The 25,954-nt window shown below is 42.8% G+C and overlaps 1 protein-coding gene across 1 annotated transcript in view; it reads right to left on the reverse strand.

Moving 5' to 3' along the window:
* Positions 1–24,082, reverse strand: part of PELI2 (pellino E3 ubiquitin protein ligase family member 2) — a 189,490-nt gene extending 165,408 nt beyond the window's left edge. The window contains exon 1 of the mRNA XM_050798260.1: positions 23,721–24,082. Coding sequence (XP_050654217.1) covers positions 23,721–23,797 — 77 coding nt within the window. The 5' untranslated portion in view covers positions 23,798–24,082. The remainder of the gene's footprint in view (positions 1–23,720) is intronic.
* Between the last annotated feature and the right edge of the window lie 1,872 nt (positions 24,083–25,954).

Here is a 25,954-nt window from a genome sequence, read left to right on the forward strand (position 1 = left end):
GAGAAGGGTGTGGAAGATTGATTCATTCATTCCTTGTTTAATACATTTCTACTAAGCCCCCACAATATTCTAGTTCTCTGCCAGGTTCTAGGTTACAGATACTACTATGATGTCATCCCCACGCATGGAGCTCACCACCACTTCTAAGTATTAAATTCCTAACTCTGACAACTTAGCGACTGTGAGGCATCCAGGGGCGAGTTACTAGGTAAATGGGAGCCTAATGGCTCAGTGGGAGTTTCCTCTCACAAGCCCACTATATTCTCAGACGGTGCAGTGGGTAGGAGCAAGCCTCCAGTTAGAGATAATAGCATTCAAGAAGTGGCATGTCTTGATTCCGTCCAACAGATTTCTAAATGAGTAATGTATTTGTTGCCTATTTACTTGAAACCCTGAGTTTGTTTTAACTTTAAAGGGTAAGCCAAAATTTTACAGGTGAAGCAGAGATCAGTGTCGCTATCTAAGAGCCACGGTGACCTCTTATTTCCAAGGGGGACAGGTAGACTCAAATCACAGTAACTTAAGAGACGACTGCTAATACAAGAACTCTCTAGAGCTGGAAAAGATCAGAACTACACTGATGTGGTACTGAATAGCCACAAGTAACACCCTTTGCATTTGTTTAAGCTTATGAAGGCCTTTGTACAACGCTACAAGGAATTTTCCTTGTCATGAAATACTAATAATTCAAATCCAGGAATAGGGTCTGATATGGTTTGGCTCAGTGTCCCCACCCAAATCTCACCTTGAACTGTAATAATCCCCACGTGTCAAGGGCTGGGCCAGGTGGAAGTAACAGAATCAGGGGGGTGGTTCCCCCCACGCTGTCCTCATGGTAGTATCATGAGATCTGATGGTTTTATAAGCATTTGGCATTTTCCCTGCTTGCCTCACTCTCTCTCCTGCTGCCGTGAAGAGGCGCCTTACAATCAGGTGCCACGATTGTTAGTTTCCTGAGGCCTCCCCAACCATCCCGAACTGTAAGTCAATTGAACCTCTTTTGTTTATAAATTGCCCAGTCTCGGACATTTCTTCATAGCCACGTAAGAACAGACTACATGGTCTATGAAATAAATTATCTCCTAAAAACTGTGAGGCAAATTCCACCTCAGAAAAAAACCTAACAGGCCAAAGAGGAAAAGATGTTTAGTTGCCTAACTGGCCATTCTTGTGCCAGCCAGTCTTGCCTTGCCAGTCCTAACGTCCTTCCTGACAAAAGCCCTGAGGGCACAGGAGAGCACATACAAGATTCTGGTCTGATGACATCTCTTCCTACATTTAATTTTCCCGGACCCATACACACAGTAAACAGAATAATGCCTGGAAAATGTTAAGCATTTTCATTATGAATCAAACAGAAACTTTGTCTTAAGTTGACTGAAACAAGTTTTACTTTCATCTATGCAAGGGAATCCCAGACTTCCCAGGAAACTGTTCAGTACTATGAACAGCCATCCCTCCCTGATGGTCCAAGCCTTGCCATAGCCTTTGGGTTCTCACCAAACCAGACAAAATGACTATTTTTATACTCCTGAACTAATGCTCTCCTCAGCTGACAGCACAACTAAACAATACAGTAGTCAGGGAAAAAGGACAGAAATCAATGGTCAGCTGCTATGTCAGCATCCCCATGCCCAGGCCAGCAAACCCGCCAGCTTCATGCATCTTTGCCATTCTCTTGGCCTTCCCTCCTGTACCTCGGGATGAACAGTGATGCTCCCATGATACCAAGTCACCACCCAACTTGCCCATTAGATCCCGTGTGCACTAGTTCTTGCATCGTCAATTTTTCCATCTTGTGGTTAAACCAAAATTTCAAACTGAAAACACTATTAAGTCCTTGGGATAAAGTTAAAAACTAAAACACTTTTAAGTCTCCAATATTCTTCTTCCCTGCCATTATTCCATCAGGAGAAGTTGACAAACATCCTCTTAAAGAGGCATATGATCCTGAGGACTGCATTGCATCTGCATATAACTCTTTAATGTAGGTAGTCTTGACTTAGAAACTTTCAAAAACTTGTTTTCAAAACAGAAGTTGTTTTCCAAGGTTTGATTAAATTTCATGTCCTTTTCTTTTTAGACCTCACTGTGACGGCAAAATAGAACTTAAGGAGACACTGTTGTATCTACTGTTGCTTTGACTACTTTTGAAGAATTAAATTAATTTGCACCTAACAAGAATATGTTCAAATGGCTTTCATTTCAAGTAACCATTGATATGGTTTTAACTCATTTTAAATGAATAAGTACAATGGGGTAGAAGGAATGTGCTTGTGCTTTGGGAGGAGGAGGCTGTTATTAACTATTCTTTACAAGTCCTGACGACATTAATGAGAAGCATGCATCAGTTCTGTAAAATTACAAACCTTTCAGATGTAAGAGCACTCAACTGAAGCACCCAGCTCTAAATTATACATGTTTGAGGCATGATGCATGATTTAGCTATAATCAACAGAGCTATATTTCCATTTCATTCAGACATGTGCTCAGACGTTAACAAGGGAGGAAAAAGAGAAGGGGGAAGGAGGAAAGGTCCATTTTCAGAATAAATTAATCATTCATTTCTGATGAAAGCCAGTTTGAACAGCAATGAGCTGCCCTACAAATGACAAACCTCAAATACTAAAATCTCACCTCCTTTTTTTTTTAGTAAAGAAGCTGGTTTGCACCACCCCTTCCAAAGAAAGGAGCTGAATTTTACCAACTATAAAGACTGCCGAATTGGGAGTGGTGTGTGACATGATTATTGTTGAGGACTTCTCCTGGGTCAGTTTTTCTTTCATCTGTGCTAGTAGAGTCTCACTGGATAGCAGAATCATATTTTTAGAAAATTACCTTTAAAAAAATAAAGTTTGCAACATAGAAAAACAAAAAAAGGTGTGTGTGGTGGGGGGACAAGCTGAAAACATAGAAGGCAGTAAGAATTTTTTTAAAAGACCTTCAGGTACGTTACAAAAGTAAATCTAAAATTTTTTTAATGAACCAAAATGTAAAATGTACCCAAAGAAGAAGAACGAAAAGGAAAGGTAAACAATAATAAGGAGCAACAAATCGGGGGTAAGAAGTCAGTTGGATAACGAACTGTCACAGCACAACAAAAACTACAGGGTCCTTTCCTTAGAAAATAAGCAATCTCATAGCAAATATATAAAAATCAATCAATTTTCATAGTTTCATAACTAGTCTAAGACAATTAAATCATGAAACTACCAAGCACAAAGAAAACCCACCATTTTTCAATCCCACTGTATTCAGCAGCCCACAAGGTCTCTCTCCTCCCCCCCCACCCTCTCCCTCCTCCTCCACCTTCCTTGGCCCATCTGTCTTCCTTTCCTTCCTCCCCTTCTATCTCCACCCCCAGCAAGCACCACACCAAGGAAAGTGATTGGGTAGGCAATGCCCTATCATCTGGGGTGTGCGAGAAGCAAGGCACATTGTTAGAGAATTAAGGATTCTGTGGTTTATCTAGTAAGTCCCCCTCTACCCAGCTGTCCCTGCAATTCTGAAAATCCCTCCAGTCCCGTTGGGCTGGACCAGCTTGAATCACACATAACCCCCATTTTTTCCCATTGCCTTCCCACATGTTCATCAACTTTGTCCGCAGGAAAGAAGTAAAAGTCAGGCTGTGAAAAGGCACCTGAGAAAACAGGCAAACCAACAACACAGGAGAAATCATTGTTTCAACCTGAACTCAGCGTTTCCATAACCACACGATTGAGACTTCACACAAGCTGAGTGAATGAATGACAGATACTACTAGACTAACAATATGCGAAAACAACGTGCTCACTATATATTTTAGTTATGCCATAAGTCAGTTATAGTCTGAAACGGAATAAATGCTAAGACAGGCTTGCTGGATCAAACCTTTAAAATTTTAATATTCCATTATTATTCACACATTACTGATAGTAGATCTGACTTTTTCTTAAGTGTACTAAGCAGGACATTTTATGAAGTTACTAAAGTCAAAACTATAATATTCCTGTTAAGCAGCTGTCATTTCACAGTCTAATAAAAGGTAGATATTGCAGAACATAATTCACGAATACTTTTCAGTCTTTGAAAGAAAGAACCACAGAATCACCTGTACTTGGATTAAAAAGTTGCAGGGGACCCCCAAGAGAGGAAACGCTCAAATCCTGGAAAATGCCTTTTCTAATTCCACAATCAGACTCTAACTCCAAATGTATGGAACTTTGTGTCAAAATCTATGTAGAAATGCACTATCTGTTTTGAAATGTGGCCCTTTTTGCCAAACACATGTACAATTTTCAAAGAATATTCCTGAAGTTACTTGTACCTCCTCATGGAAAATGACTAATTTAAACAAAAACAGCCAGTTCTTAGAGAAAGCAATTTTCTGAGCCCTGCAACGCTCTGGTGAGCACCTAATAGACACAGGCATCAGTGGCAAGCTGGTGCAGGGAGAGCGGGCTGGGAAGAGGTAAGGCATGTGGCCTGGCTGACCCACATCGCGGAGTATCTGAGCACACAAAGCAGCCTCCTCCACGGATACAGAAGCAGCAAAGGCAGCAGTCACAAGACTGCCCAAGGGAAATGTGCAACTGGGAGCTTCCCATAACTTCGTAGGTAAAGAAGTGATGTCAGGCAAGGAACCGCAGCCCAGAGCAAGCGAGCTCATTCCAACCTCAAACTGAAATATCTGACATCAACTAATAGCTCTGAGAATGATCCAAGCACTACTCTTAAAGGTTTCTGAATTCTCTGCAACGATCAATGTTTTCAACTCCCTAAAGAACATCAGCAATTTAAATAAACTCAGAACAGTTTAATATCTTAAATCCATCAGCCTCAAATGTGATCGCACAACCTTGCTTTTTAAACAACCGATGGTCAAATTAGAGCTCCACACACCAAAAGAGTGGTCTTTTTCATAACTATATTGCTCAATACCCTAGAAGGGGAAACCATGCACTTTTCTACACTGCTCCTTTCTAGATGCATGAGCCTGATCTTCAGCAGAAGAATCAAACTTAAGACATTCAAATCAGCAACATTCTGGAGGTGATAAGGAACCAGGGTCAGAGTACCCTCTAGGGAACCTGGAAAAAGAAGTCTGCTGTTCTGGCAACGGGACAGGTTCCAATGACCCGCTAAGCTCTAGGCAGTACAGGGTTTCATTCTTTTCCTCCACTTTAATCCAGAGGCAGAGCAATGACATGCTATGTTGTCCAAAAGGCTCATTTTTTTCTCTGTTACCCACTCCAGTGACTGAGAAAGACACTTCTCAAATTTCACGTGAAAAATTCATCTTACTACACATACTCAACAGCCTTTCTCTTCTAAGAAAAAAAAAAAAAAAAAAAACCAGTTACTATGGGCTTGTGTTAATAATGAGACATAAAACTTTCTGAAAGAGGTTACAAATCCCATCTTTAACTCCTAGCTATAAACTTGACACTGTTACCTCTTATGCAGTACAGGTTTCTACTGGGTAGGTGAAAACTCATTTTGTTTCAGTAACACCCAAGCAAACCTGTCCAGTCAACGTAAGACTAGACACTAGCCAGGCATAACACTGTCACCTCTAACTAGAAGGCAAGGAAGTGTGAAGTAGTTTTTCAAGAAGCTGAGGAAACAGACTAATTCTATATTGGTGGGTTTTTCTCCACATGTATCCTAGAAGAAACTGCCAAAGACAAACTGCCAAGGTCTACCTGGAAAGTAATGATCTCAGAGTGCACAATTACAAAGAGAAGAAGTGGAGAAGGGAGAGGAAGAGGAGGGATGGTGGAAGGGAAGGAGAAAGAGGAGAAAAAGAAAGAGAAAAAGAAAGACACATTCAACTTTAGAGTGAAACCCTTGGCAGGAGTCCCATATAAATTCTGTGCTTTATGCACCAATTAAAACCCCTAGCACTCAGTAAGTTACACTAATAAATTACATCAGAGGATGTAACAATTTCCAAGATCAGTGGGCTGAAGTAGCCAATTATTATTTTTATTCTTATTTAAACAAAAGGCATCCCTCTAACTAAACAGCTCTGGAGAATGATATATCACATATGACATCTCCAGCTTTGCTTTCCAGTCCCAATTCTCCTCAGTTGAAACCCTGATTTAATCTGATTTTCAACAGCCCAATGTATTACAAGAAAGTGCCAGTTTAAAAGGTTAAAAATATAATCTGACAGCAGTGATGCTTCTAAATTATAGACACTGCAGATGCACCAAGTAAACATGTTTATTTTGTTGCCATGCTATCTAAATCCAGAACCTCTGGGTGTGACCAGAGACACTGTGGACCTCAACATTCCACCACACCCCCTTGAAAATACTCAAAAACTCAAATATGCAGAATCTAAGTGAACCCGTGGAACCCTGGATGACAGAAATACCTTCTGTCCTTTAAAACATCCTTTACACTTGGTTTTTAAGTTTTAATTTTATCTATAAGAATAAAATGTATAAATGGGATTTTCAGAGAATTCCACTGGGTCCCAGTTTTCTACGTCTTTTAAATTTACAGTGTTACGCAATGATTACTAATGTTCAGAAAGATCAACAAGGTAAGCCTCATCCACCAAAGAAAGATGCAAGCAGATTCCATATGTTATATTAGAAAAAGCAGAATCACAAACTCTAATTAAAAAAAAAAAATTCCTCTACAAAGATTTCTGCTTAATTATCAGTTAACCTAAAACTTCCACAGTCCATAAGGATGCCTCTTCTGAAGCATTCCAGTTAACAGAGGTCTTTACTACATAAAGCCAAGGTTGTCAGCCACTCACTTAAGTTTTCTTAGCAAGCAAAACATACAGCATATTATTCTCTTAGTCTTGATCCATTTTTTCACCCAGTTACTTTTGGTCCAGAAGAAACAACAGTTCCAGATTTTGAAAAATAGTCTATCAGAAAAATAAAAGCTGTTTTCAATTTAATAATAGTCACCACGCGTAGCTGATACATTTGTAACAGAAAGCCAAAAGACGTCAGCTCTTGAAGAAATCTCACTTTAGAGAGATCTTCAATAATAAATTGACTCATCAACCACCAACATGCCCTCAAAATCTCTGAGCTACCATCCTTGAGGATTACTTATCAGAGAAAATATCTGCAATTTCTGGATCATTTTTTATTGAGATCATGTACCCATTACACACCAGAAAGAAAATCTACAAGGCAAAATATAATCGGCCAGATACTCACCATAAGACAGTCTCTTATTACAATCCAACCAAAACTAAATGAACAAATTCATTAAGCCACTTCACAAAGCCACAATTCACAAATCATTTGGACTGCGACTTACTCCCAAGGTGTGTGCACACACTGGGCAGCAGGCCTCACCCTTCTACTCGCTGGCCCCTCACGCAGCAGCACACAGGCTCACAGAACCAGATTTGTGTCTGTGTATCTTTCACACTTACACTACAGCTCTGGGGTTGCAGAGACACCACTAAGACCCAGAACTTTAATTCAGAATAATTTATGTCACCACACTGCTCTCCACTGTACACGTAATTTTAAAAAATATTACATTTCCCTTTTTATGTGTTACAAATCCTATCAGTAAGTTGAATTTTAGAAATTTCATTATCCATTATGGTCCCTATAAAAACTAGATTAGAAATGGAGAAAGGAGCTGAATATTCATTTGAGAATTCTACGAATGGAGGGCGGGTTGGGAAATTGGATTGGGGGATGGTGTAATAAAAGAAAAACAGAAAAAAAGATGGCTTATATTTTCCTGCTATACTCAACTCTCTCTAGCAAAAAGAAATAGTTTACTGACAAGATTACTGGTTCCTCATAATGATTTTTTTTAAAAAGAAAAACAAAAAGGAAGAAAAAAATAAACTGAAGTTGGCTTTCATGGTATCACTCCAGCAGTCTTGCTTCAAATACAATAAGCTGCACTCAACATAGGAGCAGGGTGGAGGAAAAAAAGTCAACAAACAGCAAGTATTTTTGTAGGGACATGAAAAAAGAATACACCAAAATTGGCTGAACAGCAAATATCACATATAGATTACAAGTACAAAGTTCTCTAAGATTCAAAGGAAAGGAATTGAAAAGTAAAAGATCCAGAGATACACAAATACAAGCATACAAATGCAAAAGCCAGATGTGATAACTATCAGAAAAAATAATAGAATATTTATCTGTGACTTTAGAGTGAAAAGAAACCAGAGCAACTAATTTTGAGTAAAAATAAAGCTTTATCACTACTGTCAAAACATGTTTCGGTTTGTTGATTTTTCTGGGGAGACTTTAACACTACACACTAAGAAAGATCATTTCAGGCAAAAAGCTGAAATCACTGTCAGCTTCAGGCCACATCTCTGTACTCATGACTGTAACCCCTTCTCTTTCTTAAAGTTTAGAAGGAAACTTTAAAATTTATCACCGTCTCACTTGAGAACCAGACAGTCAATTGTCAATGAGTACTTATAATAGTTACGTGTTGAATAACTTTACAATCTACCTTACCTTGGAAGACACAAACAGGAGAATGCTTTTAGGAAACTAACGAAATATAGATAAACTAAGTACCTATTTTAAAGTAAATAACACATTCTTACAAACTACATCAGGGTACAGAAAAAAGGAGGAAGAAGATATCCTTATGAGAATGTTTATATTTCCAATCCATTCTGACGCTCCACGTAGTGCCAAGTACACCAGGTACTGGGACAGATGACAGCTGAATGAGCCCCAGACCCTGCTCTGTCATGGCGCTTAAAGGAGGGGACATTTACAAGGCACAGAAAGGTCACTAGAAATCCTTGCTCCTGACTGGAGGGAAAAGGGGGAGGATTCAGGAAAGGCATCATGCTAGAAATGACACCTGGGCTAAATCCTATCAGTTTAGCAGGTTGTAGCAGGCAGAGGGAGTTGCATGTGCCAAAGCACAAAAGATGAAGAAAAAGAAGAAAGTCATATGAACATGTAATGGGGGTGGGGGAAAGGCCCCAAGGGCAGAAAATTGGATCCCAAGCTTGCCTGGGCAGGACGTGTAAAATGTAGTGTCCTTTCCTCTAAGTACCTAACAGACTTATTTTCAGAAGCCATGCCCTGGGCATACATTCTGGGTCTTCCAGAGATCTTCCAAAGATCTCAGAGGACAGAACACTGTTTCTCCTCCTCCCATATATCCTGTTAAAACATACAGAGACTTTAGAAATCACATGGCAATTCCTGATGCTGCCCCCTCAACCCGCCCAAAAAAAGCAGACTTGTATTCACCTATTAACATATACCTCACTCTGATGAAGAAAAAACATGTTTGGCTTATTTTAAATGATTTTTAGCATCAATCAAATTCTCTAAAAATGAAAGTCAGTTGGCTTAAGCTTTAAAAAGAAGCACATATACTATGTTCAAAATGAGGTGTATGAAAATACATATGTATATGGACAATAATTAGAAGTGAATGTAAAAAAATAAAAATAACATTAGCATTATGGATTAAAGAAAAATGAGTATTTTTCCAAAATTTGGAAAAATTTTTCTTCCAAAATTTTCATTAACATACCATTTAGTATACAGTCTTTTAAATTAATACAATACTACCTAAATATAAATGGCCTGCCTTAAGAAAAAAATCCCATTTACAAATTTTTTAGTGAAGAAAGCTAAATGATTTGTGTTAATGGTTAGTGTTCACATATAAAAGTTGTAGGAATCAATGAGAGATAACTTAAAACTGGCTTAACCTAGCGAAAACTGGGGTGAATTAATTTCACAAGCAAAATTGAAGAGGGCATGATTTATGGTAACCAACATGGTGAGTGTTCAAGTAGATAAAAAGACCCAATTAGATCAGAGAAACAGTCACTTAAACTGAGCTGAAAGGGCTACAGAAAGCCCTTCTCCTGAGGGAGCTGAGCTCTATTGTCTGGATTTGATCTGAATGGAGGTAACAGGAAAAACAGGGGCAGGCACCCTCTGACCCTTTCCGTGGGCCTGGAAGGGAAGAACAGAACAGGAACACAAGCAGGCCAAGCCATCAAGCAGCGGGGCGGGGGTGGCTCCAGCAGGGCTGTCCGCCTACACAGCTGTCCACCCCACGACAGGAGTCCCACGGGGAAGTCTCCAGCATTTCCACTGTCATCATTACAACTTCGGACCTTAATGTAAAACATTAAGTTACATCCTCCTGATCTCTATCAGAAGTTATTACGGACAATGATACAGCCTTTGGGCAGTGCCTCCAGTCTTGTAAAGTCCTGATACAAGCATAAGATGTATACATAGGCTTTGAGAAGTGGAATACACTTGAGCTTTAGAATCTCAGACCTGGATTCAAATTCCTCAACTTCAAAATCCTTTACTGACTGTGCAGAGTCACACAAGTCACTGAGTGTCTGGACATCAGCATTTCCTCACTTGTTCAATGGGATGGCATCGCCTCCTCCGGGGCTGCTATAAAGGAGCACATGGCATGTGGCAGGAGCCTGGGCCCCTTTATAAGCCTCTCACACTGGGCAAGAGACTGGCAGTTCAATTTACTAATTTATAATTAGTAAATTGCACAGGAGAAAGGAAAATTCAGTGAGCGGGAAATCCCTCTGCTCAGACCTCCGCACTACCTGCAGAGAGAGAAGCAACTCTCTCCCGAACTTGGCACAATTAAAGAGCAGTTTTACTTCATTTTTTTGAGACAGGGTTTCACTGTGTCAGCCAGGCTGGAGTGCGGTGGTTTTTATACAACACCAAGTCTGTATGCTTTGTTATCCCAGACAAGATTTCCAAGTAATAAACCCAAAACATGAGCTTTGACTAAAGGGGGTAAGGAGTGGGAAAAAGAGGAAACAAATTACTAAGGTGTTGAAGATCTGGGCCTTTTTCATCTGGGGAAAAAGTGAGCTGTGCTACCTTTTAATATTCAAAACAGTAGGGCACAGGCAGGCAACTATGATAAGACAATAATTCAACTGAAGGGCATTCTGGTATGTGTAAACTATTCAGGTTTCACCCTTGTGTCGCTTATTACATTAGCAGAACCTGCTGATTGAATTACTTCCCTGCAGTGCTTCCAAGTCTCTAGTTTTTCCCATATAACATCTAATACTGCTTATGAAGATGCTGTATTTGTCCTTTGGTATTTTACTAACTGATCTCTCAAGATGCCTGCCTGCTCAGAATGTTTTTCAGAAACTCTGGGTCATATGTACCTCACCACCTATGTAACCAAAAAGGCTTAACTGCTCTCACAGGAAGGTTCAACCTATACAGTGTAAAGCTATGCCAGCTCTCAGAAGGGTCTAAATCAACTGAGTTTCATCAAAGCCTTAGAGCTGGCATCTGGTCTAAGCTAACACAATAAGCAAATAAAAGGCACTTTTCCTGGACTGCTGCTGGACTCTGCTTTTTGGATTAACTAAACCAAGTGCCACTGCTGGAACAAGTTATACCAAGTACTGTTAGTGAGGAGATAGGAGCTATATGGTCTTTTCCCTTAATCAATACTAACAGGAAGATCAAAAGACAAGTAAGGAAAAATCAACATAACAGTGACGTTAGTCGCAGGCAAAGACAGATCTTTATTAGAGAAGGAAAGTACTTGAAGCCCCTTTTCCAAACTATAAACAAAATACGAATTCTAGCCTAAATTACCAACAACAGCAACAAAAGCAAGAAGAAAGATTTCAAGGGTATATGCCATAGCTAATAAGGTTAGACAGCTTTTCTGGAAGGAGAAAGAAAATGGATCATCTTGAAAACCAGAGAAATGAACTTACTATTATGGATTATAAAGGCAGCTTTTCCTGCCTTTAACCAATATCCAATTCACATTGATGCATCAATTCAATATGAAATATAATTATATACATTATAATATATTCAGGCAAATAGGGCAGATATGAGGATTCTTATTTTTATTTCCTCAAAAACCTATATTTAATTTTCTGAAAACATACTAGGAGCACAATACTTACATGGGCAAAGCACGTATGTGGGCAACTTCTCAAAAAAGTTAATAAAAGTTGTAAACCCAAGAAAAAAAAATTCACCTTACTGGTAACTTCTTTGAATGAGTGAAGTTTTACACTATGTTTAATGAGAATACCCAGTATGGCAAGGATTTGGTTAAAAAACAAAATAAAAACATACAAAACTGCTTTGGAACACATACTTAAAGGCAGGACTGAACAACCTGGAGTCCGAAAGGCCTAGGTTCGAATTAGCACTCTGTCACACGTGGCCCCACACAGGCTTCTCAAGCATCATGACTCAGTTTCATGCATACAATGGTGAGTGATGGTACCCACCTCCCTTGGTGAACACTTCAAGAGGCCACACAAGGAACAGCACTTTACAAAGGACCCAGCTAAGAATCAGCACTCAATAAAGGACAGATACCATCAGGGTTCAGGAGCCACCCCTCTGGGCACCTCCCCCAAGGAGCAGGAAGAACCAACCCACTATGCAGCAAGAGTCTAGCCAGAATTTCCTCATCTCCGCAGGAAAAGAAAAAAAGACTCAGATCTCGATGCTTCCTCTTTAAGGATAATTTTTAACTGCAGGTTCTGGCCAGGGACCTCCACTTCAATTCAAAAGGAGCAACCTGAAGAAATGGCAGAGGTCAAGATGGGAACACGACCAGGCCAAGCAGGGCAGCCCCTCAGCAATCCAAGGCCGCCGCCTGCAGCAAACACTGCAAGGCCAGAAATCTGCTCTGCTCTTTTCTCCAGCAATGGGATCAATTACACCCTCAGAGCCTCAGAGGGGCTCATCTGGGGGCAAAATGCCAGTCCCACCTGCTCCACACTATTGCTGCCACAGCTCAGCAAGAGACAGCCAAGACCCCAAGGCAGAGGGACAAGCCCACCACTGCTTGACACAACACCCTGGAGGAAAAAGCCCATTTTGCCTCCTGAGGGCGATCCCCCAGTTGGTCGGCACACTCTGCCTCCTCCGATGCAGGAAAGAGCACAGGGCTATAGGTCCTTCTCCTCCCTTCTTGGCGGACAAAGCACTCAGGACCTCATCCCTTGGGCCTCCAGGGAAAGCAAGGCTCCGGAGGACAGTTGTCTGAATGGTTAACAGGAAAGAGTTCTTAGATCACTAACTGCTTGGCCAGTGGAGTTTAACCCCAAAACATTCACTAGTTCCAGCACAAGTTTCAAAATCAAACCACTGAGTGCCCAAATGACTAAACGGATCATGTCACCCCATCTCACTGTCACCATCGCACAGAAGGGGGCTACACCCATCGTGAGCAACTGTTCTTTGGCAGGGGAAGTGAGACAAAGGTAGGAGGGAAACTAACTACAAAAGGGAAAACAAGCCTATTTGGAGATTTCAAGCAAGACCGGGTCTTAAGGATTAGTTCACTAACCTACTCAGAAGGCTGACACTGCCTGCTACCTGGAGTCTGGAATAAAGCCCTTATTAGCAGGGCTTCCCCCTCCCGGAGGCCACAGACTTTATTGGGCCCAGGTCCTTCCTTTCAAGTCTCTCTCATCACAAAGGCCCTCTCACCCCTTCAATTCCAAAGGCGCTGGATATCTCTCAGCCTCTGTCCCTCAGCCTCTCGATGTGCCTTCAGGCACTCTGCTTTCCCCTTGCGAACCCTTTCTACTTCTGCTGACATGGAATTCCTTCCCTCCCCACAAAAATCTGCCCTCCCCCCAGCACAAATTTTGTCCCCTGCTGTACATGAAACCCTGTACTCCTTGGCAGCACCTTGCCAGGTTTGCTAAAAGGGCTTCCTTCTTGATGGACTATAAGCTCCATGAAGGCAGGGACCACTCTGAGATTACCTATTATAACCCTAGCCCAAGTATTTCAATACCCCGACAATACCCCAACCTGACTTGCCAACTTCACCTCCCTCACCAAGTACTTCAGCCTCCAGCCAAACCCCTCAAGGTTCCATAATCGCCATGCATTTATTACTACTGCTCTATAAAAACCCAGGTCACCTCTCAAGGCTCTGCTAAAGGCCACCTGCCCCACGAAATCTTTCCCAATCTCCCAGCAATACACATGCCTCTCACCGTCACCCTGGTGGAAATAATCAAGCATGAGAGCCATAAGGACCTACCTTCTAACCAGATTCCCACTAACTAGGGAGTGAGCCTCGGACAAGTCACTAAGCTGGAGCCTCACTGCCCAGATAACAAATTTGAACTCCTGGAAAGGATAATATAAACCACCTAATGGAATTCGGCATATCATATGCCCACAGCTCTCGCCCACCACCCCTCTACATCCTAATTAATGATTTGTTGCTAAGTCATCTGTCTTGCCCTTAGACTGTATACCCCTGCGGGGACATTTCCTTATGTAGCACCCCTAGTCCTCTGAAGAGAAATTAGCCTCATAAAATAGCAACAACAACAGCATCACCTAACATAAACTGAATGATCAGTGTTTAGTGTGTATGCTGAGATAGTGCTTAATTCCTAGTATGTAGAGGGAATCCCATTTTTTTTCTTCAACTTAAGGTTCAGGGGTCCATGTGAAGGATCTATGAATCTCATTTTTAATATACTCACACAGAACACACATGCAATAAAATATATACATATGCTCATGCATCTCAAAATTCTTATTATAATTTTAAGCTTTAAAAATGACAAAATTATGAAAGCTAGAAACTTAACATCATTTGGAAGTTCAATTATTTAAATTTCTTTTACACTCAGTTGATCAATTTTGAATGCAAAAGTTTTTATTTTACATTTTTCATTCCCTCTCATTAGAAATGAAAAATGCTAAAATTCCCCAAACAGAATTTGGGGAAACTTCAGAAGTTACATTCACTTTAGCTACTAGAAGAATGTTTTCATTTTCTTTCTATGGCCAAGTGTTCAATCTGGAGGCAGTAACCAGTGGATGCTAGGCCTGCAGCTCTCCCCACCCTGAGTGCTATGCAGGTGGCTGGCAGCAGTGGCTGCTGTCTAAACTGCATCAGACAAGAGCAATCTTCTGCCTTGGCTTGCTTCTCACCAACACGGAACTGTTCTCCATGGTGTGGAGGAGACATAAAGTACTTCAGGAACTGCACTACCTTCTTACTGTCAACAGTCACAGACAGGTACAACCAATATAAATGAGCTCTTCATCCTGTCCTCTAACCACCCGAATGCAGCGTTAACATTCTTCTGGTCCTTCCGCCAACCTGTACCTGCAGGATGCTTCTATAGATTACCTCACCTACTCTAATCTCTTAGTTCTGTTATTTCATGTCAGGTGACCTTCAAAAGCTTGAAAATCTGTGTCATGCATTAGCTCTCCTGGGTGAAACCTGCTTATGTTCCAGTCTACCAGAAGCATAGCTCTCAGTAAGCTAGGCTATTCTTCAACTGCCGTGCTCTCAACAAATTTCAGGAGATAATACTGGAGATTAACAAATGCAAAAAGACTGGGAGATGACTTATAAATTATAAAGTCACTCTAAAAATGCTTTTGTTAGCTAAGATTTTCAAACCGTACGTACTTAATGTTTGGAATAACTCATCCAAAAGGCTGAAATTGTGCTCACTAGAATGATCAATAACCCGAGGAGGCAAAAAACAACTCAACAAAAACTGAATGAATTTATTTCATATCAGTCTTGTCAGGTTGCATTTTGAGTTATATCCAGAGCATGTGATGGAAGTACCCAAACCATAATGTAATCTCATGTACTCCATCAAGGATCTAGTCCCCACAATCTTCTGGGATCTGGTTTGAAAGCACACTCCTTTTTGTTTACAATCCTTCCGCAGGAAGGGCCTTTCCCCAACACAATCAATCAATCAATCAATCAATCATCAGTCCAGAAAAGCCTAATTGCTCACCCATCACCAGTTCTGATTATAATTAGTGTTCTATAATCATGGAGCAGGAAGCACAAAATGGGAAAGGAAGGGGGCCACCGAGGTCCTCCGAAGTACTTGGTAATCATGATCAGCCGTTTTATACCAATAGCCTAGAAGCCAAACACACAACTGCTCGCTCTGGTTAAATTCTGTTAAACCAGTACTAATAAGAATGGAAGTACAAAGCTTGAAATAATGATTTCTCATCCTAAAAACAGATTCTGCATGAGCAGAAAAGCAGGGATAAGCAGAGTTAAGTGTTTTGAGAGTGAGAAGCATTATGTGGATGGCTAGAAAGAAAACCTCAATCAAGAATGACTCTCAATAGCCTTAAACCTGCTGCTGAAAATGCCCCCTGATGCATATTTATTAGGTCTGTCATCCAAGAGGCTTGTATGCCACAGTATTTCCAGCCATCATTAACAGGCATTAATGACCACAGCCTTTCAACGCCACTGTGGCGCACTGCAATGCAGCTCTGAGCAGCTGGTGGAATCAGAACAGATGGCCGGCTTCCCTTCAAGGCAGGACTTTCTGCAGGTGACAACATGACTGCTAGGTGACTGACAAAAAGAAAAACAAACAAAAGTTGAAACTAGAATATCTGATGTCAGTAAAGCACATGTTTAGTTTCTCAGGGAAACTGCGACTTGGGCCCTAAAGATTGGTAGGATTGTTTACAAAACTGCAGTTGTGCTTGTTCTTCCAAGTCCAGAAACATTCACTGAGCCCTGGCCACATCTCCATGTGGGGTGGTAAACTAGGGTGTGTCACAGAAATCCATTTCTCCAAGAGGCTCAGCGAGTATCTAACATGCACCAGAAAGGTAAGCCCAGCACTCCAAGTGGGGTGGAAGCCAGGGTTCCTACCCTCAAGGAGCAATACGCTCTAGTGGAATGCAATGGCCACTCTGGGCACATGGCAAGCAGCACAGAGGGCAGAACCACGTTTTTGCCCAGGGATGCTTAACTATCTGCCCTTATATTTGTTTACACTTCTATTTTCCCTTCAGTAAATTGCTTATATACTTTGCCTCTTAACAACGGAATGCTTGGAATCTTCTGATTGTAAGAGCAGAACCCACTCAAGGTGGCTTAAACAGAAAAAAAAGTAAATAACTGAAAGAAGTGGGGACTCTCAAAGGACACAGGATTATTTTCTCAGAAAAGCTTTTCCTGATTATTCTGCCCGAAAGGATCCCCTGCTACCTTATCCCTAGCATTTTACCCTGCCAATTCACCCACCCCTGCCCACCCAATCACTCTCTTCCTCCTTATCCTGCTTTAGTTTCCTACCAGCAGTCTCTGAAGTTCCCTTTTTTATCTACTCATTTCCTTGCTCACCTCTCCCAGTAAAAGGTAAGCTCCAAGCGGGCAGGAAGGGAAGCTGTCTGTCTTGTTCGCTGGTGTAGCCCAGGGCTGGGAGCAGTACTGGTCCTCAGTCAATATATTGAGTCACGGAATGAATGGTCAATCACACAAAACTAGGTCTCAGGAGGCACCCAAACCACAAACTAGAAGCAAGACGGCTGCCCTCTAGCTCGCACTCCATTCTCTCTTTGCTTTGTTGGGCTGCAGCCTCAGTTTCTCCTTCCAACTCCACTGTGCCTTCCAACTCCACTGTGCCTTCCAACTCCATTCTGCAAAGAGCAGAGGGCTTTCTTCACTCCCATCTCATACTGGAAAACTCTGCGACAGTGTCCTGTGCCCTCAGGGTAAAGTCCAAATCCCTTCCAATATCTTACAAGCCCTTCATGATCTCCCCACCATCATCATCCCTCACATTATTTCATTCATTCTTTTCTAGCCATAAAGGGAGGAATGACAGGAGAAAAACCACAGTTTAGTCTGTTCCTCAAAGTAGCCGCATGTGCTCATCTCCAGGTTGCAGAACACTCCAAATCTACTTCAGAAAGCACTCTTTCCCTCTTATGCCCAACCTGGTCATCCCCATCTCATCCTGGCACACGGCTAGGGGACTCGCTAACACATCCACCATCCCAGCCTTCTGGTCTCCCAGATAGGCTGTCAGCTCTGCAGCAGCAGGGACCATGACTGTCTTGTTCACCTGCGCATCCCTTAGTGCAATCCACAGCATCTGACAAGTGGCAGATGCTCAAATATTTGGGGAATACATCAATGAACCATGTATCAGTAATGGTTATCCACAAAGAGGCTGGGACAAAAATAAGAGAGCTGTTCACCAGGAAAACGAATGTGTCTGCCTTGTCCTAGCTGTATTCCTCATGCCTGGAAGAGTCGACAGCCAATAAATATTTGCTGAATGAATACATTCCTGGATTGCCTGATATAACTCCACCCCCTTTTCTCCCACTTGAGAAAACACATCAGAATGCAAGAGGGTGAAAAATGGCATTATTAACAGGACATCTCCGAATCATTTGAAAGATCCACATTTTATTACTTGTCATAAATTACTGGCCACATACCCTCAAGACTGATCATCACATATGAGGTAGTTGAGACAGTGGTTGAGAACAGCTGATTTAGACAAAGCTAAGAAATACGAAGCACTTTCTACTCTTGTTATTTTATTTTCCAGAAGATAAAGTGACAATAAGCTCAGTAAGAACTAATAAATGAATTATTCTAACCTTTACTTTTCTTTTTATAAAACAGATTTCTGCACACCCCAGGAGAAATGTTTAATTAAATCAAAAGACATTATAAATTACTTTTCAGTTATTTTTCTCCCATACCAATGAGGTCTACCAAGTTGCTGTTGTCTCCATTCAAAAGCCAACCTACAACCCCATATACATACTTTCAGGAAAGCCACACTGCAAGCCCTGCACAGCAGAAATAAAACCAGTGCTCCAATGTGACAATACTCATCTCCCTCAAATATAGCAACAGCTATTTTGTTTGTTTTGGTCCTTTGTGCATAAATATTTTATCTTTTCGATAAAATATTTGGTAAAATTACTGAACCTGAATCAAGCCTGTTTTACTTTCCTTTATATACAGCATCCCCAAATATTGATCGCAGGATGAAACACAACCAGAAATGAAAAGCCCTAATGAAGGTTTCAGTCTTGGTGTGTTAAAGAGAGAAACAAATAAATCTGAGAATGCCAGACCAGAAACCACACAGCAACACAGACAGCCATATATTCCAAACAAGGCTAAAGTTAGTAAAGGAAAATATAGCAACTCAAAGCCAGTAACACCATAACCCTTAATAGCCTACAGAATTAGACACTCCATCCACACAAACAGGTCTGAGCTCTTCAGATCACCCCACATGCTGAGTGACAGCAAAGATTTTGTTTTATGAATTTTTTTTAAGTTCAAAGACCTTTTAGTCTATAAAAGATAATAAGTTTGATGTCTTTGGGCCCAAATTAGAGTGGAGGATAAGAAAAGGGAAAGTGTTAGGGTATATTTGAAGGTTTCTCATTGCCACCAAAGGGTGGAGTAGTCAAGGCAAAGTGTTGAGGTTACAGCAACAACAAAAAGCATATAGAAATTGGGATCTGCTTTTTAAAAAAAAAAAAAAAAAAAAGACCATAAACTCTACAAGCTACTATAATCCTCTTTGTCTTATCTGACAGAACACTGCATCACCCAAAGGAAATGAGGCAGGTATCTACCTCCTTCTGTAGAGCTTAATCAATTTCTACCAAAATACTTCATTTTTCAGTCATATTTATATATTTTCATTTGTAGAGGTTCTTACCCTCTTTTTGTGCCAAGAATCCCTTTGGCAGTTTGATGACATGTACTGAGCCCTTCTCAGACTATGTTTTTAAACATATAAACTAAAATACAAAGGATTACGATTGGTATCAGTTATGCTTCATTCTCAAAAGTCTTAAATTGTAATACATAAGTGCACTTCTGTAATAATGCATTAAATAACAAAATCTAGCAGCAAATCTTTTTGTTGCCTACACTCATAAGTGAATGAAAATGCTAAACTGCAGTTTGAATATCATGAAAATAAAGACATATTTTTCCCCCATCTAAGTTCAAGAACTTAGCAAACTCCATCTGTGGACCCTAGGTTAAGAACCCTTGGTTGAGAGAGCCAATAAAAATACATTTTGTGAAGCAACAAAAGAAAAGAAGAAAAAAAGGCTTGCAAAATGCATTATCCATTCAACTGTGAGGTGAGAAGAACTAAGAGAGTAAGCAATATTTTTCCAAAAACCACGATGGGCCATTAGCAAGAGAGCCACATGCTTCAAATTGAATCCAGAAAGGATGCTTTGAGGAACTGGCAGCGCTGCTGGAATCTGTCTTAAAGCGGGGAAAGGGTAGAGTGGGGTACTACAGCCACCCAGTTCAGCCCAAACCAACTATGAACTTGAACCTCTCTCGTTCTGGGAGCCTCAGTTTCCTCATGAATAAAATACAAGGGCTAAACATATGCCATGACCATGAGGCTTCCTTCCAGTCCTAATTTTTTTTTATTATACTTTAAGTCTGGGATACATGTGCAGAATGTGGTTTGTTACATAGGTATATATGTGCCATGGTGGTTTGCTGCACCCATCAACCCATCATCTACATTAGGTATTTCTCCTAATGCTGTCCAGTCCTAAATTTTTATCATGAGATCATCTCATCTTTATGCTGGTTATTTCCGTCTATTTACCTAAACTTCAAAACATCACTGCCTTTCTTAAACTTGGAACATAAAGTTTTACCCAATTTAAATGCTCTCATGGGTAATCTAACATCAGTGAGTCAAATAGATGTATATCATTACAACTTTTTTAAACGTTCTGTTTTTAAGCACATCTCCTTCATAAAAAACAACCACCGCATTGGTCTTTTCAGCTATTAAAACAACTGTCAGGGAACTTAGAATATGTAACTAAATATTTTCCACATTTGCGCCAATGAACAGAATTACTGAGCACAGACCAGGAAGGGCTCTTGAAGGCGACCTAATCCAATCATATCTTGCAAATGGATAAAGAAACAGAGAGGAAGAGGAGGAACTAAACCAAAGTCACAGAGCCAGTCAGCAAGAGAGCAGGGCTTATCCAGGTCACCCACCTGTAAATGCATGTTCTTCCCACTATATCAAACTGCCTCTCAAATCCTGATCCACTTCCCTAACCTTAAAACATTAGTAAGTTTAAAACTATAGCAAAAAGCCCTGCTAGTTAGATCACTCATTTTTCTCTACCTTCAGTTAAGCAGTGGACACAACAGAGTCGCGGCTATGATACAATAACTGGCTGGAATCATGAAATAATTAAATTCCACTAATCTGCCCAGAAAGTGATGAGCTCACTAAAATCCTAGCTATGTGGAACCTCTTAATAATACTGTGTAACACATGAAAAGATACAGAAGTATTTGTATATGGATATAGACATCTATCAGCTCTTCATTCCGCTCTCCAGGATTTCCTAGTAATGTTCTACTAGGACATTCAAAAGTGAGCAAAAAGGACAGTCACATAACCATTAAAAAACAAAACAGCACTGAATTTGACAAGCAAAGCTTCTATCAATATCAAATATTAGCCATTTTTAGATCTCAGGAATCATCTCATTATTCAGAAAATCTACTTGAAATTTTGTTTTCCAATATTTATGTCCCAGAGGACATAAAGATAATATCATAAAGATAGTAATTCTGTGTGAATGTTATTGTTGTTTTAAGATGAAGTACACTGTCTGAAACCCTAAGGGTGGAATATCAATAAGGTTCTCTTTAAAAATCTACCTACCTAGTCACTCTTTCACCTGCACTCTTCAATGTGTTCAACATTGGTAAACAGTCAGAAACCTACTCTCAAAAAAAGAAAAATACCACAATTCAAGTATTCAAAAACCAGACTAGCATCCTCTATTCACATTTCACCTCCTGAGAGAGAACTTCCCTGATCTTCCAGTCGAAGAAAGCAATACCCACCTAAGCAGTCACTCTCCAAGTTTATCAGCTCCTCTTTAGAACTTGGTTACACCTGAAATGGTCACTTATTACTCACCTATTTGAATGTTTCTTTCTGTTTATGCCTGTCACTCCACACTAAAATGAAAGTTCCCTGTTCTCACTGCATCAGCAATGCCTAAACAGCACAAGCACAGAGTAGGTACACAAATGACGATTGAGTGTCTCGCCCACTAAGGGCCAACTATGTCATACCTTGGTCTCCTGGAAAAGCATTAGCAAAGGGCAGAGCGTATGCAACTGCAACGTTATATCCACAGGCTCCTGTGCAGTAAGACCATGTATGATACTAGGACAATCCAGGGTTTCAATCCTTTCCGTGGCTTCGGAATGCCCTGCACTGCCAGCTATGAACACAAAACCTCTCGAGGCCCACTCGCTGCTTTTCTGAAACATCTCAACAATTATTTCCTCAAAAGGAAATAATGAAAATAATGTCCTGGCATACGTTAATCTTCCGCGTCAAATTCCCAGTGTTAAACATACTTTGAAGCCAGCCACACAAAACCAAACTCCACAAAATTAGGTTGGGCTGAAGTTACATAAGACAGACTATACTGTGGTTTTTCTCGTGTCATTCCTCCCGCCTTCCTGTGAACCCTGATATTTGTCTTTGAAGTGCAATTAAGATGCAGGTGAGAAAAACACTTACCTGCAAACAGCTTCAAAATAGGTAATGAGATTTCCAATACTACCCCCACTTAATGCACTAGCAACAAAGTCAGGAAGACTGGGAAGCTTTCAGTTGTGCGGTGTCTGGAAGCTTCCCTTAAAAAACTCCTCTTAAATTATTTTTAAGTCAGCACTTACTTCAAGGTACTCAAGTATCAAAACACGTTTTGCAAAGTTCCCTGAGTCTTCCCACAGCCATGACTCCTCATATGTGTGCTAAGCCTACCTATCAGCGCCAAGGATGTTCTGAATACAGGTCTTTCAACGCAGAAGGACAAAAGCGCGGGTTCCCAGGAGCGACACATCCAAAGGAAAAAATAATCCTTTCTTCAACACTAAACCCAAGTTGTTCCTTCTCCCCAGTTTCCTGCACTTCCCCCCTCCTCCTCCCCTTTCACTGCCCACTATATCCAGCTATAATCCCGCGAAGCCTCTCTCCCGGCTTATTAAGGGTAAACAATAGAAATGTCACAAGGAAACTCAGGAAGTAGATGAAGTCTCTAATTGCTGCCGTTTAACGATTGTACATAATTACTATCTACAAAATGCGGCTTTCACCAGCAGAGAGGGAGCCGAGGCGGGCGAGGCTGGCGAGCTCCCCGCCGCCGGGAGGACACTGGCGAGGCGGGGACCAGGGGGATGCGGCCCGCGCCCCGGTGCCAGGCCCCGAGCAGCCGCATCCTGCCCCTCCCCACCAGGGCATTCCAAGGAGAAGCGGAGGACCCGCCGGCCCGGGTCACACACCGTTCACTGCCCTCGGGCTGCGGCGGCCCGCGGCGGTCATCGGAACAATTTCCAAAGCGCAGCCGGGGATCCCACAGCCCGCGGCGGCCCGAGCTCACGGCGCCGCGCTCGGAGTTCGGGGGCGCGGGAACCACGGTCCGCCCGGGAGGTGGGAAGACGGGACTCCGGGCCGGCCGGCCTCTCAGCTTCGGGAAGCGACCCCGCGAAGTGCCCGCGACGGCGGCGCCTCACCCCGAGTTCCTGCCCGCCCTCCCCGGCCGGACGCGGCGCGCGGGAAGTGGAGCCCCTACCCCCGCCCTCACAATACGGCCACGGACCCGGTGCCCGGCGCTGCCCCCGCGGGGTCGCCCGAGTCCCGGCCGCCACTTCCTCCGCCGCCTCCTCCGCGGGGACAGCGCAGCCCGGCGCCCGCCGCAGCGCCTGGAGCGCGCGCCCATGGGGGGCGTCCCGGCCCTGCGAGCCTCTCCTGCCGCCCCGAGCGCCCCGGCAGTCCCCAGAGAGCGCCGAGCCACCCCGCCTGCCCCACTCGAGGATGCGGACGCTCCCCGCCCGCGCCGCTGCCCGGGACCAGGGACCCCAGGACTCACCCGAGCACCACCAGCTCCCCGTATTTCACTGGCTCCTTATTGGGGGCGCAGTGCTCCTCCTGGCCAGGGGAAAACATGGAGCCCCGCTCGGCAGCCGACGCCGCCGCCGCCTCCGCCGCGATCCCCGCTGAGTCCGCGCCGCCGCTACAATCCCATCCCGAGAACGGGGTGAGCGCGCCGGGGAAGGGCACGGCGGCGAAGGGGGCGCGGGGCGGCCAGTCCCGCTGCTGCTCCGTCGTGGCTGCGCAGCTGTTCCGCCTGACTCCCCGGAGCTCCGCGCGCCGCGGCCGCCCCGAGTCAGAGCCGGCAACAAATGGGACCGGGCAGTAGGGGGACCTGCCTGCGCTGAGCGCCGCCGCCGAAGCCCCGCGGGAGGGAGAGAGGGAGGAGGGAGCGGGCGCACGAGAGGCGAGGGCCGCGCGGGGGAGGTGGGGGCCGGCGCGCGGGCAGGTGGGAGCCGCCCCGCCCCACGTGGAGCGAGCCGCCCGCCCCCGGCCCGCGGGGCGCCCCCTCCCCCTGCGCGTGGGGCCGCCCGCGCCCACTCCCCGCCCCCCTCGGCCCGGCGGAGGCTCAGCCCCTGTGTTATGTAAACATAGAGTAAAAGGGAAAGGAAGTTCTTAAAGGAGCAGCTCTATTTTTTTTCCTCACTTCCTTCCCCAAACTTAGAGCGCGGGGTTCTCAGCCCTCGCCGCCTGGTTCTTTAGCCGCGAAGGCCCGCGGGAGATCCTGGAAGCGAGCGGCCGCGGATGCCAAGCCTACGTTTTCCTGACTGGAGTTCGATGGGATTAACTTCCTCTCCAAGTAGAAGAGCGCTCTCTCGGTGTCACTGTGTCCCGGCTTACATCTGGAGGTGTCTCACACACCCACTTGGGTGCCTCCCCTTCCAAAACCAAGCAGAAAGGCGTCTAGACAATTAGAAGGTTTTGCCAGTTGGTGCTGGAGTAGAGGACGTTTCGAAGGCGCTTGGAGCACCCCCACCGTTGTACTGGATGTAGCTACCCCGGCGTGTCGTCAACAGAACTCCAACTGGCTTTTGGGGGGTGACAGAGGGTTGGGGGAAGAGTTGTTTTTTAATCCATACTTTATCCACTTTTCCCGTGCCTTCTTTCCATCCCCTAATACATATAAGGAGAAATTACCTGGGTGGATTTTTTAGTGAATGTAAATGTTCCTTTATGACCATGATTTAATCAGTGCACTGTTTGCTTTCTATTCTTTTTAAACTAGTCATTGCTACAGCTTTAAAATATTGTAGACTGTAATAGTTTTACTGATTGCTGTTTTTCATCATACAGGATTTTATTGTTCTAACATTTATTAAGCACTCATAATGTGCTAGAAACTCTACATATTATTGCCAGTCACTGCCTCTCAACACTGTTAAATATTTAAAGAAATAAATGCTGCAAAAGCTGCCCTGTGTATAGTGACTGGTTGGCTATGACCCGAAGCAAAGGGCTAGAGAAAATAATAATTGCATCTGTAACCTTCCATTCCGCTGTGCTGCACCCCTTGTGTAACCTTCTCTGACAGGTTATTACGGTAGTGACATGATGTTTCTGGTAATTTTACTTCAGTTAGGAACTGATTTTTTTTAATTGAGGCTTTAGAAATAAATTATTCCAAAGTAACTAAAGTCACACCATTGGTAAGCCAAAAATAAACTTTATTAAACAGTTAACTTATTTCAGCTAACTATAGAAATTCTATATTTCAAATGAATATTAGTTATTCTGCATATATTACATATTCTCTATATTTTTATATGTAATAAAAAATCTGTTACAGTTTTAACCAGCACTCCTTATAGAGGGATAAATCATTTCTCCTCCCCAGTGTTGATGTAAATTTCTTTCAAATTTCTGCTGGATTAATGTTGTCTTCATCTACTCTGTGCATCTACTTACCACATAGATTGTATAACTATCAAAGATCTGTCAGAATCATTCTGCAGTTGCACGGTCCTGTTTACGATGGTGCCTGCCTCTGTCACCCTAGCTTCTCTAGGCCTGCTCTATTGCTGCTCCTGCAATTTGGCCTTTTGTGCCTGTGTGCATTGCATTACACTGTTGTAGCTGCATTTCTTCCTTGCTGTGCTTCGCATCTGCTCTTAGGAAGACAGAAATATGTATTGACCTCCTACTAAGTTCCCAGCACTAGGCTGAGAGTTTCCCATAGGATATCCCAATCTTCCAAGGCCCCCCAGTCTAGCTATCTGCCTATGGCACCCCTGA

Source organism: Macaca thibetana, chromosome 7, assembly GCF_024542745.1.
Source record: "Macaca thibetana thibetana isolate TM-01 chromosome 7, ASM2454274v1, whole genome shotgun sequence".
Taxonomy (NCBI): domain Eukaryota; kingdom Metazoa; phylum Chordata; class Mammalia; order Primates; family Cercopithecidae; genus Macaca; species Macaca thibetana.